This window comes from Equus quagga, chromosome 3 (assembly GCF_021613505.1).
Source record: "Equus quagga isolate Etosha38 chromosome 3, UCLA_HA_Equagga_1.0, whole genome shotgun sequence".
In the NCBI taxonomy this organism is placed as follows: domain Eukaryota; kingdom Metazoa; phylum Chordata; class Mammalia; order Perissodactyla; family Equidae; genus Equus; species Equus quagga.
In genome coordinates, this window is record NC_060269.1 from 114,837,989 (window position 1) to 114,851,550 (window position 13,562).

Consider the following 13,562-nt stretch of genomic DNA (forward strand, 5'->3'; position numbering starts at 1 on the left):
ATTCTGTGTGAAAAAGATGACATTCAAAGGAGGCAGAAAATCAAGAGATAAAAAAGTAGAAAATGGAGGTAGGAGAGGTGTATATTTTAGTTTCTCTTGCTTTTCTTTTTCACCCAAGCACCTTGGGTGGAGAACAATGAAGTCAACCAAGAAGTGACTTGTTAGCTAGAGAACACAAGCAGAGGGTTGTACTGTATGATGTATGGAAATGGTCCCACACATAGTAGGTGCTTAACCAGTGGTAGCTATTATCACTTTTGCAATGAATAGAAATGTTAACCCTTCTGCCTTTTTAAAAATACAGGTCTAGGCCCATTTTTCTTAGCTGCTATAGACTCTTCTGCTAGACACTCTCATGGGTAGTTTCTTATTCATTCATTCAATCCGTATTTACTGAGTGCCTGCCACACACCAGGCTCTGTGCAGGTGCTGGGAGCTTTTGTGCTCTCCCTTTGTGCTGAAAATGAGAAATAAAAAAGTATGAAAAAGAAGGTTTTCTTTGAGTAAATAGTAAAGGTGGATAATTTACCTGCCTTCTTTCCTTTTTTTTTTTTTTTTTTTAAGGCAAGAGCCAAACACCAATAGGTATGCTTTAGAAACCTCAAAACATGACTTACCAGCTTCTTGGAATCTGTACACTGTTCCCCATTTGCTATATGAGAACCCAGACTCATGTCAACATAAGAGGCTGATGACATGCCCCTCACCCTCACCACTTCCCCACATCTTTGCATCTCAGTCAATGCCTGTCCCTTTGCACTTTTAGCAGAAGTTCCTGTTTGCACTCTCACTACAAGGATGGTTTCTGCTTCTCTGGCCGTTAGGTGACATTTTGTTGAATGTGAATGGGATTGAGCTAACAGAGGTCAGCCGGAGTGAGGCAGTTGCATTATTGAAGAGCACATCCTCCTCGGTGGTACTTAAAGCTTTGGAAGTCAAAGAACGTGAGGGCCAGGAAGACTGCAGCAGCCCAGCAGCCCTGGACTACTCCAACCACAACACAGCCCCACCTGGCGACTGGTCCCCTTCCTGGGTCATGTGGCTGGAATTACCACGGTGAGTTCCAGTGTGACATCCTTTGGGAGGTGTGGGAGGAAACACATTTCTTAGACCACTCTTTCACTCTCTCTGGCTGATTCATGGCACTAGCATCTTAATGAGACCCAGGCTTGCTTGTAGGACTATTTGAAATAATTCTGTCTTCCTTTTGTAACTGAAATACATGCAGAAATCCTAGGGCAGGGATGAAAGCCTGGATGTGGAAACAGGCATTCACACTGAGGAACTTGAAGGGCTGCTATGTACAGTTGTGTCAGTGGTTCATGCAGCAAGGAGCTCTGCTGATAGGGAGAGAAGGCAGAAATCTAGCCTGTTTTCACAAGCCCTGGAACAGGGGAAGGTTTGCTTTTCCTAACTTGCTAGTGGCAGCCCTAGGAGCTTGCACGGAGGATGACCCCCGTCTGTGATTCTACCTCTTTAGCTTTCGGGTGGCCCTGGCTAAACATAAAGCAGTGCAGCAGAACACTTTGCCTGCACCCAGATGTTGAAGCATGTTGACTGAGGATATGTCGCAGATCATCTGGCCCACGTTCCCACTCCTGTAAAGTTCTTGCATAAAGCTTCAGGAAGCAGCTGTGTTGTCATTTTAGTGAGATGTAACTCGAAGCCATTGAACTGTCTCACGCAGACACTTCAGGAAAGATAGTTACACATAGAAATTAAACTTTCAAAGGACAGAGAAACTGGGGTTTGCTCACTTGCATCAGAGCATAAACTCTCGGCCTTCAAAGGATCGCCTTACTAATTCCAAATGCGTGATTTAAGTGTTAAATATCAGACTCACTGAAAATGATGTGCTGACATGGGATTTAATGAATGAAAGCAGGATGTTTGGTGTTAGTACATTTTTCTGGAGGGTGGAAATAGGTTGATCTCTTTTTTTTTAATTGAGGTTTCAAAAAACATCCCTGCCTCAAATACAAACTGACCTAGATTCCTTTTTGAGCCCTCACTAGTTGATAAATTTTTTAAATGAGTACATTTTTAAACAGTTGAAAACCGAGCATTGAGGCAGTTTAAAAACCTGCAAACATTTTAGAACTGAGCCAAGGTGGAAGACGAGTGTGTCCTTTTAACTACAATTTTATTTCAAAACATCTTTCTGAAACTGGAATCTATTAAAATAGGTCTTTTAAAATTGTTTGTGCTTGAAAGCTATTTGTCATAGAATCGAAGTTCCTTGCTATTCATTCGCTTAAGATGGGACAAATGTGAGATGCCTGTTATTCCAAATACCAAGTGCATGGCTTTCTCTCCCTCTGCATTTTGTCACTTGGCCTTGGGTACAGATGTCTCTGCTCATGCCAATAGTATAGTCTGGATTTTGCTCATTTCCTTTAAAGAAGAGTAGAAAGGAAGTGTGAAATAACGCCAGCATGGACAACACTGGTTTTCAGTCACCTTGGCAATTCTTGGTTTCCTTCACACTCTCCTCTCCTCGCAGTAATAATAGGCACAGCAAAAATTCAGAGGGCACCAAAGGGTATAGAGAGAGAGAAAGGTGAGTCTCCCACCCGTCCCCTCAGATCTGCTTGGCAGAGGTAACCACTATTAGCAATTCCTTGTGCATTTTTCCAGGGAGAGTCTATGTCAGGGATTGGCAAACTTTTTCTGAAAAGGGCCAGAGGCTTTAGGCTTTGAAGGTTGTATTGACTGTCACAACTATTCACTTCTGCTGTTGTACCATGCAAGCAGCCATAGACAACATGTAAGTGAATGGGCATGGCTGTTTATTTATAAATACATGTGGTGGGCTGGGCTGTAGTTTGCTGACCCCTGGTCTATGTATATATGTACACACACACACACACGTAGCATACACACTATTATGTACCATGATTTAAAAAAAAAACTAAGACTCTACCTTGAGTATCATTTCATATTAGTACATATCAAGCTGCCTCATTCTCTTCTATGGCTGAATAGTGTTCTATTGTATACACATACCATAATTTATTGAACCAGTTCCTACTGGCAGGGGACACTTAGGTTGTTTTCCATCTTTGCTTTCACAAACAATGCTGCAGTAAGAATTCATAGAAATGTGCAGTGATAAGACACTGCTGTATTGTAGTGTCCACTACCAATAGGAACTGGTGAAAGAAATTATGGTACCTCTGTATAACCACGTGACAGGTTGCCTGGTATAAAATTACTGGATCAACATTCTTTTGGACTTTGTAGGCATCGCATCACTGTTAACTAACATTGAATGACGGTGTGGAGAAGTGTGAGGCCCACCTCATTTCCTTCCCTCTCTATGGTGGCTTGGTCTTTTCACCTAATGTTCAAAATAAAACTTCCATGACTTGGGCTCTTCTTTTCAGAGATCCCAGATATGTATTTATTTGATATCTTTTATGTTTCATATCTTTAATTTTCTCTTGAATCCTTTTCAACTCTATTTCCACTCTGTTTATTTTGATCTGTCCTTCAAATTCCTTACTGTCTCTCTGTAGTATTTTTCCTTTGTAGCCATTTTTGTTTTTGTGGTGTTTCCATTTTTCTCTTCCACTTTTCTTCTGTTCTGTTAGTTCTTCTCCTCTTGTCTCGTATCTTCATTGAAATCTTGTATCTCTGTATTGACCTCTTGTTTACAGAGTAATTGTTTGAGAAATATTTTAAATTCACAGTAGCATAGTTGGTTATAAATTTCATTTTCTATGGCAGACATATTTCTGTAGCAGAATATTTCTGGTGAGTGGTTTTTGTCTGCTACTGTTTTTACTGTTACTTCCCCCCTTTTCTTTTGTAGTGTGTCTCTGCTGGTTCTCTTTTAGTCTTTAAGGTAGGTAAATTTTTCCTGGAGCAGCTATTTGCTGGAGGTCCTTAATTAGGGGAAGGAACCAGAGCCATTTTCCAGGTGGCAGAAACTTCTCTTTATGACACAGGGTTGTGTGTTTACTTTTCCCAAACCAAGATCAGTCTTGCAGGGCCACTCCCAGTGCATGTCCCTCTCCCCAACCCTACCACACTTACAGGCTACTTCTCATACAAACAGATTATCTGTTTGGGTTCACACTCATGCCCTTCTTCTCTGACAAACTGGGCCCAGGGAAGCTCTGCTAGCAGCCACTCGCCTATTTATGGTGTTCCTTTGTGGAATGGGCATTTTGTCCATCAGAGTGGGTCACTCACTGTGGACCCCAGGGCTCTACCAGCTTGGCGTGCACTCTCCAGCTGTGGGCATCCTCTCTTCTGTCTTCCCTCTTGACTTTTACTGCCTTTGGAAGTTCTCCTCATATATAGTGGCTCAGCTTTGTTTAAGATGGAGTTGGCATTTGTTTCCAAGTATCCTAGTTGCTTTTATAGTAATTTTTAAAAGCAGAAGAAGGGATACAGTCTTCACTCTAACATCTTGGAACTAAAAGTATGTCCACCCTGGCATTTTTAAGAAGTCCTTAATGACTCAGTCATGGTCTATATTAGGCCCCCAGATAGTCTCAGGATGTGGGTCCTCAGTCATAACACTGCTTCTGTTTTCTTGAGGGGGGGGATCCAGTCACGTCTCTGATCTTGACTGCACAGAGCCCCAAAAGACCAGTTTCTCCCTGGTTGATGCAAAACCATTGGTTTAAATGTCTCTACTCATTTGGCATGTGTGATATCCTAAGAATTTCAGGCCATTCATCATATCTCAGCAAAAGTTATTTGCCTGAACTGCTAGAGATTAAGGCTACGAGTAGATTTTTTTAAAAATTCACATAAAGAAGACATTTCCCTCTAAATTATACATTTACTCAGGCAAACATTTTCCGTTTTTGCTTAACAGATTTCGAGGAAAAGTATTTGGCCTAAACTATGATCCAGCTGGTTATCTAAGATTCTCTACCAATGAAGAAAAATGATACATCAGCAGATCTAGAAACAGGAAATCTTTTCTAGGACATTGTAATCAAGTCCTCAGGTGCAGTCCAACACAGAATGAACACACATGAAGAGGGCAGCATTAGTATGCTGAACCAGTGGGTGTCAGATAAAAGCAGTGGCAGAGAGAGTAGAAATGGGTTATAAAGGACAATGCAAGTACATCTCACCCTTATCAATGGTGCCTTGTCTCTAAGCTACACAGATTATCAGATGCTATCCAACTGGAGGGGATTTAAAAAACACTGACGACCCTCTGCTTTATTCTCTGTTGGCTCTCAGGGCCCACCCTCCACATCTGGAAGTCTTTCAAAACATGCTCTCTCATATGGACTAGTATACTAATACACATTAACTCATTTCTCCTCTTGCCTAAGTACTTAACTTTTCACTTTCCTGAAACTCTTAAGGTATTCTGATCAGGACTGTCAAGGAGCAGGGAAGCAGATATCATGAGATTTTTTTTTTAAGTCAAAACACTTCACGTTTTAACTACAAGACAAGGACACCATCAGGTACATCCAAGCCTGGAGTACAGTTGTGCATCACTTAACAATGAGGATACGTTCTGAGAAACATGTTGTTAGGCGGTATGGTCATTTGGCAAACATCATAGAGTGTACTTCCACAACGCTAGATGGTATAGCCTACTACACACCCAGGCTCTATGGTACTAATCTTACAGGACCACCGTCATATATGTGGTCTGTTGACTGAAACATCGTCATGCGGAGCATGACTGTAATAATAACCACAACAGTAGCTAATACTTATGTAACCCTCTGTGTTGGGCACTCTGCCAAGAGCTTTACACATTCTTTGCATTTTCCAGTCATTTAAAACTCACATCAATTCTATGATCTAAGTACTAATATTTTCCCCACTTTTTAAAGATGGGAAACTGAAGCACAGAGTGATTAAGTAACTTGCCCAAGGTTACGTGGCCAGTTAATAAGCAGAGCTGAAATTTGAACCAGGCTGCTGGGTTTTGGAGTCCATGATCTTAACTACTATGCAGTAAGTTTGGTGAGCATCCTTAAGAGGACGTGAAGCCTATATTTAGCTTTTATAATTTGAGTTATTTTTTCTATCTACCATAAAGCAAGTTCTGCAGGAGGCATTTGGCTCAGATTTCTGTCATTTAGCAGCTGTTACATGTAGCCACCAGCATGGTGTGCATAGCTTTCTTCATTGCTTACTTCTTAGGCCTCAAATTTCTTGCCACTTCCCCTCATCACTTTCACTGTATGATGATTGCTGATAAGCCACAGTCAATGGAAAAGCAAATGAGTTATTCATGGCCAAGTCATTTCAAGAGCAAAATTATTTTTTAAAAAGTGTCTTTCACACGTACCCCAAAGTCACCTATATTTAAAGTGGGATATAAATGCATTTTAGTATGCTTGCTATAATAATGGGTGGAGCCTCCAAAAGAAAACAGCTAGCGTCTGTGAAGGTCTTTAACTGGCTCTGCTTAGCAGGCATTGAATGAAATAATGAATGTAGTATGTATAGGGATAACCCTCATGGCCTTCATAACATATAACTTCTGTAATTCATAATTTTTAATAAGTTACTAATTTAAACATTATGAAATTTATATAGGCACAGGGTGCTTTGGGAAACTAGAAAAGACACTGGAGTGAATGATGGTACATTTCATCATCTGGCTGGAGGATACAACCAAAATAGAGTAGGAATATCAATTATTTATTTTCACAATCATGCTGCATAACCACCAGGTGCAAAACCTCAGTAGCAGGCAGCAATAACTTTAGCTCATAAGTTTGTGAGGTTCAGCTGATCTGGGCTAGGCTTGATCTTGACTGGCTCACGCATGCATTTACAGTCCTCTCTGGGTCCTTGGGTGGCTCTGTTGATCTTGGCTGGCCATGCTCACACGTCTAGCATTTGGCTGGCTGTGGCAAACATCCCACTGATGATCTTATGGCTGAGTCTAGAATCAGAGTAGGAGGGCACCACAAAGGTATGCAATAAAGTGCATGGATACCAGGGAAGGGTGACGACTACGGGACATGAATGCAATTATTTTGCCGTAGTAAGGAAGAATGAGGAGCTATCAGTTGTTTTGGACATGCTGAATTTGAGATACCAATGGGGCATCCAAATTTGATAAACATGACTAGAGTAGAAATTCTCAAAGTTGCCCTCAAGACCACTATACACATTTACAGAGTATTGATGATCCCAAAGAGCTTATGTTTAATGATATTTATTATAAATCTGAATTTTTAAATTTACTAATTTAGAATAACAAACCCATTATATGTTAACATAAGTAACATCTTTTATGAGAAAAACAAACAGTATTTTAAAAAACTAGTGAGCGGAATGGCATTGTTGTAAATTTTTTGCAAACCTCATTAATGTTTGGCTTAATAGAAGAAGTGGACTCCCAAATCTACTTCTGCATTCAGTCTCTTGTCAGATAACCGATCATGGATCCTCTGGAAAATGCCACTGAATGCTTGTAAGAAAATGAGTGAAAAAGGCAAATAACACCTTACTATTATGGTAAGAATGCTTTTTTGACTTCCAGACTCCCTGAAAGGCACATACTTTGACAACCACACTTTGATAGTGTAGGAGCTCAGTGAAATATTGAGGTCCACTGAGAAGGGGGCTGAGAAAAAGGGAGCACATGAAGGAGACTGAGAAGGAACAGCCAGTGAAAGAACAGAAAAACATATGGCTTCTTGGGCAACCCAAGAGTTCATCTTAACTCATTAACTCCTTTCAATGGAGTTTAAATTATTTTTGAGTTAACATAATTTTCTCATTGGGAAGAATTACCAAACTCCTTGCTATTCTTTATACTATGCCAAATCTTCAATTAGGCCTAAATTTAGAGAATTCAGAATAGGTAAAAAAAAAAAAAACAAAAAAACTCACATTTAAATTTAGAGTTTAGTCACTTAATAGCGCAAAGGTAAATCCTCAATATCACTGAGCAAAGACAGCTGCCACATTTCCCAATGGCAAGTAAAGTAACTCAACTTAAGAAAAAAATGCCCCAATACTCATCAGTCCCAACTAACCAAGGTCTGATTTTGAAAGCGTTTACGATAATGAGTTCTTGCTGCTACAATGACATTAAGATACTCAACTGAAGCAAAGCACTTAATGAAATAAAATTAGTAACACTGATATCCACTTGAACGTATGCTACGGAGGGCAGGGGTTCTGTCTCGTTCACTGACAAAGCCCACGTGCCTACAACAGTAACATGAACATCAGTAAACATCTGCTGAAAGATGACCCAAGCAGATTTTCTCACCACTATCAAAACAAGAGTCTAGGAACACAGACATACTTGTAACTTAATGTCATGTTGCAAATTTTATATTGGAATATCTAAGTTTTAGATAGTTATGTTTACAGCTTCTCCTCATGAAATAAAATTAGTTAAGAGTCAATGTAAGGTCCAAGGTAATACTTAATGAAAAAACTCAATGGTCAAAAGAAGAAATACTTAGTTTCAAGTATTTGCTCTATGTACCCATTTAGATGTTTTAATGAATCATGACTAGAAAACATGAAAACAGATATTTGATCATGACCTTGGGTAATAGTCACCCATTTGTTCACCTGCTTTCCCTCAAATATTGGGCACAGGTGAGAATGTAATGCTCTGGTGTTTGGGGAACAGCTAATTACTTGCTTTGTACATGAGCAGTCAGTGAACCATTACGTAAATGTGGGGTCTAACACATCACAGCTCCAAAAGGATGAATTTACTACTGACACCGCCTTACTGTGAAATACAGCAGATGAATATTTTACAATAAAAACCTAGTTATGCTGTTTCATTTCAGCTATGTCAGTGAAAGAAATTGATTATTGTAAATGATGTTTATGTATGACAACGGATACAAAACAAAATTGAGTAGAGTTGAATTTTAGCACTACATTTTAAAGGTATCCACCAAACAAACCCAAAGCTTATTTTATTTCAAGCGGGAGTCAGCAATGTCATGAAAAAAGTCATGTTACATTGATTAGCAAGGTGGGTAACAAACATAAAGACCACCCTCAACACTTAGAACATTTCACAAGACTTCTAATTGGTTTTTCAAAAAGTAGTTAATATTTGAAGGTACAGTTTATAAACAAAACAGTCATAGCTTGATTTTTTTTTTTTGAGGAAGATTAGCCCTGAGCTAACATCAGTGCCCATCTTCCTCTACTTTATATATGGGACACCTGCCACAGCATGGCTTGCCAAGTGGTGCCATATCAACATCCGGGATCTGAACTGGTGAACCCTGGGCTGCCGAAGCAGAAGGTGTGAACTTAACCACTGCACCACTGGGTCAGCCCCCATTGCTTGACTTTTCTACCAATAGGAAAATGCTAATTTTCTTTCAAACCACTTCCTGGACTGGGGGATTTTAGGGTCAAATCTAGCTGACACACAACCTTTGTCATAACCATCACACAGTTTGCACTTAGCCTGTACCTACGATGCAACTGCCACTGACTAATAAAAGAAATAGTTTCTTCAGAATCTTTTTTTTTTTCTTTTGCTGAGGCAAACTTGCCCTGAGCTAACATCTGCTACCAATCTTCCTCTTTTCATATGTGAGCTGCTGCCACAGCATGGCCCCTGACAAGTGGTGTAGATCCGTGCCTGGGAACTGAACCCATGCTGCCAAAGTGGAGTGTGCTGAATTTAACCACTAGGCCACTGGGGCTGGCCCCTAACTTTCTATTTTAGCTGAGGATTCTACTCATTTACAGATGACCTGTAGTCTCTCCTTCTCCCATTCCTTCTGTCACTTGCTATTCAGTTTACTGCCAGTTTTTCCTCCTCCAATATGAATCATTCTTATAATCTTTAAATGCACCTCAATCTCCATTCACTTTATGCCTGCATATTTCTCTATAACCTGATATTTTCCAAAAGTCAAAACTTAGCAAATGCGTCAATTAGGGTTAGGTTTAAATTTTTTTCTCTAAGATTAATCATTTATTCAAAGGGTTTTTATTAAAAATTATATCTAAGTAAATAAAAATGTGACATCCATAAGTATGCTTCACTGTGGTTCATTAATAACAATTTAGGCATATCCAACTTTTTAATATCAACTGAGGCATTACATCATCTTTAAGCCAAAAATGATTATCTTCCCAGCAGACATAAACAGAACATAATAGATGGTGTTATTTTTTTGACGGTGTTGAGAGATGGAAAACAGAAGTTAAATTAGAAAAGGCCAGCAAAGAGCACAAAGGTGACCAGGCTATGACACAACTTTGAGTGAGACCCATCCAGTGCTATTTGGCCTAAAAAAAATAAAGCCAATAAAGGAAATGGGAGATGAATCACAGTAATTATTCACTAAGAGTTAAACTTAGTGCATATACCTTCATTACACTCTATTTCAGGTACCTGTATAACTGTAAAGATGTTATATTACGAAGAAATACAGCTGGAAGTCTGGGCTTCTGCATTGTAGGAGGTTACGAAGAATATAATGGGAACAAACCTTTCTTTATCAAATCCGTTGTTGAAGGAACACCAGCATACAATGATGGAAGAATTAGGTAATAATAATGACTACTAACAAAACTTATATTCAAATATTTTGTTTTATACATGCAAAAGCTTGGCCCCATCTGAAATAAGGCATGTATTTATTATACTTTTTTTATTGGTAAGAAATTAAAAACAGTCATGTAGCATCCAATTTCTAAGAAATCCAAAATGAATTAGTTACTCTAGGTCCTATACAGCAACTTCCTATACATTTAGCATCCCTTCTAACACAAGTTGAATGGAAAGAGTTTGCAGAATTTGAGTAGGGGGAAAAATACCTTAATTAGAAGTAATATAATTAAAATTGACAGATGTGGCAAAAATTAGGACCACCATATAAACCTACATTAACTTTAGCTATGGATCAAAATGTTAATATACCTTGTTTTATTTTTTTCAGATGTGGTGATATTCTTCTCGCTGTCAATGGCAGAAGTACATCAGGCATGATACATGCTTGCTTGGCAAAGATGCTGAAAGAACTTAAAGGAAAAATTACTCTCACAATTGTTTCTTGGCCTGGCACTTTTTTGTAGAATCAATGATGGGTCATAGAAAAACGAGAAATCACAAATAAGCTAAGTTGAAACAACGTATTTATCTTGTCAATTTTTGTATTTAAAGGATACACTGTAAAAAATGTAAACTTTAATTGTCAGGAAAAGTATGATCTAAAGAAAGCCAATGACACCTCAGAAAATATAACTCTCAAAACATAAACATTACTAATAGTGTTTATTTAGTGTGGAGGATTTCTCATTACTCCACAACTTTAAGTTTATATTTTTTTATTCAGTAAAAAGCTCTTAAATTGCTGAAATGGTTTGTATGCCCCCCACTGGCTTTAAATCCTACAATTAAATTAAACATTTGGTATATGCTGAGGTCTGCAAAGGGTACACTATACAACCAGAGGATTTTAAATGTACATTGCTGGAAAATGTTCGTTTCATCAAATAATAAATATTTTTGAAAAATTATAGTCGTCTTTTAGTATGTGATACTAAGTTCATTTCTATTATCACTATTTAAAAGATCCTAGTAATCCATTCTTTCAAAACCACATTGTTACCATTGCTGACAAATACCTCTTAAGGGTTATCCCTAAAAACGCTCAGAGAATTTTAAACTTGTATTTTCTTGGATTTAATAGGAAATGACTATTCTAAAGCTTTTGTCATTTATTTTTATTCACAATACAGCCAGTAACTGTATAAAAACTTCACCTGCTGCTCAACCAATAAGCCTTGGAAAAAGTATCAAGAAAGGCCAAACCAGCTTGACTCTGGCTCACAGATGGCCAAGAGGCAATTCAAATCTGTCACAGTGACAAGTGTTTGTGTGCCTGCTGGAAACTACACTTAGGGAAAGTTATTTCACAGAGGCCACCCAAATGCCTTTAGATTTTAGTAATTTGGATATAAAAGTTCCCCATTTAGTTTCACGATGAACCCAAATTTAGAACACCGAAAACCTATCAAAGTTGTGATATCAAAAACTGTATACAAGTTCTTTAATATGCTAAGCAACAGTGCCACAGCAGTAATAAAAAACTAGTTTTAATCTCAAGACTCAGAGGTGCCTTTTGCAGTGCAACCTCTTAAGAGACTAGTACTTGATTAACTCAAGAAAACTATGGCCAAGGTGGAACCTTGACCTTTATCAGATACCATGTATGTACACAGCTAAACAAAGCTCTTTAAATTCCCTGCTGAGTGATTCATTCACATTACGTTCTCAGATATAAAGTCATTGCCGTCTTTTATTTTTTTAAATATTACAAAAACAGATTTTTAACTTAACATGAAAAATTCACTTTTATTTTGAAAAAAAAGTTAACTTTTCATACTAACAGAACAAGATTAAAGGTAAATTTCTTAGACATTATCCAGAAAAATAACAAGATTTATAGTATCTATTTCTGGCACTAATATACACAAAAGGCCATAACCATGCCTATTCTGCAGGTGTAGCTTCAGTGCTCTCCTGTTCAGGGGCAGGCTCACTGCCAGCTTCTTTTCCTTCTTTGCTTCTTTTAGATTTTTTGTGCTTGTGTCTCCTGTGACTGTCTCCCTCTTCACTTTCATGGCGACGCCTACTATTACTGAAGAAAGAGAAAAGTGTATTCTTAAGTTCACAGGTAGTGACAAAAAACAACTCACTCTAAGTAAATTCTCACTAGAACACTGGGTTTTAAATAATCCATACTTCTTCTCAAACACATTTTGGAGAGTAATCAGTTTTTCAATGTGACTTTTATACCAAGACTGTACTTACATTATAGGCTCACATTCACTGCTATTACCCTAGATTCCCAGGGCCCATAAACTTTATTCTGAAAGACTAATTACAAATTATAAACTGAAGCACTAAATCAAAACAGAAAATCCTCTCTAGGGTTGATTTTAGGCAAACATTAGGCATTAAAATTTAATACTTTTTTTTTTTTAGACTACAAGGCCCTGAATTTTCTTTGATTACACTGAACACTGCTTTGTTTAATAATATTTACTATTAAAGACTGGTTCATATGCCAAATACCCCGTCTCTCAACAAGATAATGTTATAAGTCTAATTCTCTCATATTACTTTTTATTCCATGTTTTAATTTTGGTTTATGAGTATTAAATGTAGTTTTGTTAGATTTAAAAATCTTTGTTGAGGCATATAAGGAACCATTTCAACAGATTATCCTTAATCTTCTGATTAGGAACACACATGCTCTACTGGTTATTTGGAAATGTTTGCTTTTACTTCCTGATGTCAAGTCATTTCTCTCTTAGCTTCAAAGTATTAAAGAGCAAACCTTCGAGATGACTTGTGTCTCGTCTCCTCTTTCTCTCTGTGTCGTCTTTCTCTGTGTCGTTCTTCTTTCTCTCGACTTGCTCTGTGACGCTCATAGCCTCTTTCTGCATACTCCCTATATCTGTATCGTTCTTCATCACTGAATGGGAATAGAAACAACTTTTTATGACAACTAGACTGTTAATTGTGAATGACTTCAAACTATAAAACAAGAGTTGTGATCTGAGCCCAAACCAGAAGCCCCCATGTTAGGATCTTACACAAAATAGAT

The 13,562-nt window shown here is 38.1% G+C and overlaps 2 protein-coding genes across 18 annotated transcripts in view; one reads left to right on the top strand and one right to left on the bottom strand.

Annotated features, from left to right (window-relative positions):
- Nucleotides 1–11,466, top strand: part of LOC124236886 (E3 ubiquitin-protein ligase LNX-like) — a 91,220-nt gene extending 79,754 nt beyond the window's left edge. The window contains exons 8-10 of one of the 2 annotated variants that reach the window (XM_046655837.1): nucleotides 825–1,056; nucleotides 10,336–10,494; nucleotides 10,887–11,466. In XM_046655837.1, coding sequence (XP_046511793.1) covers nucleotides 825–1,056; nucleotides 10,336–10,494; nucleotides 10,887–11,022 — 527 coding nt within the window. In that variant the 3' untranslated portion in view covers nucleotides 11,023–11,466. Of the gene's footprint in view, nucleotides 1–824; nucleotides 1,057–7,364; nucleotides 8,909–10,335; nucleotides 10,495–10,886 lie in introns of those variants that run through there. The other variant, XM_046655838.1, reaches the window with a different exon arrangement.
- A 765-nt stretch (nucleotides 11,467–12,231) lies between these two features.
- The window catches only part of LOC124236887 (pre-mRNA 3'-end-processing factor FIP1), a 71,861-nt gene continuing 70,530 nt past the window's right edge, over nucleotides 12,232–13,562 (bottom strand). For all 16 annotated transcript variants that reach the window (XM_046655847.1, XM_046655841.1, XM_046655843.1 and 13 more), the window contains 2 exons: nucleotides 13,293–13,430; nucleotides 12,232–12,590 (listed from right to left, as the gene is read on the bottom strand). In XM_046655847.1, coding sequence (XP_046511803.1) covers nucleotides 12,443–12,590; nucleotides 13,293–13,430 — 286 coding nt within the window. In that variant the 3' untranslated portion in view covers nucleotides 12,232–12,442. The remainder of the gene's footprint in view (nucleotides 12,591–13,292; nucleotides 13,431–13,562) is intronic.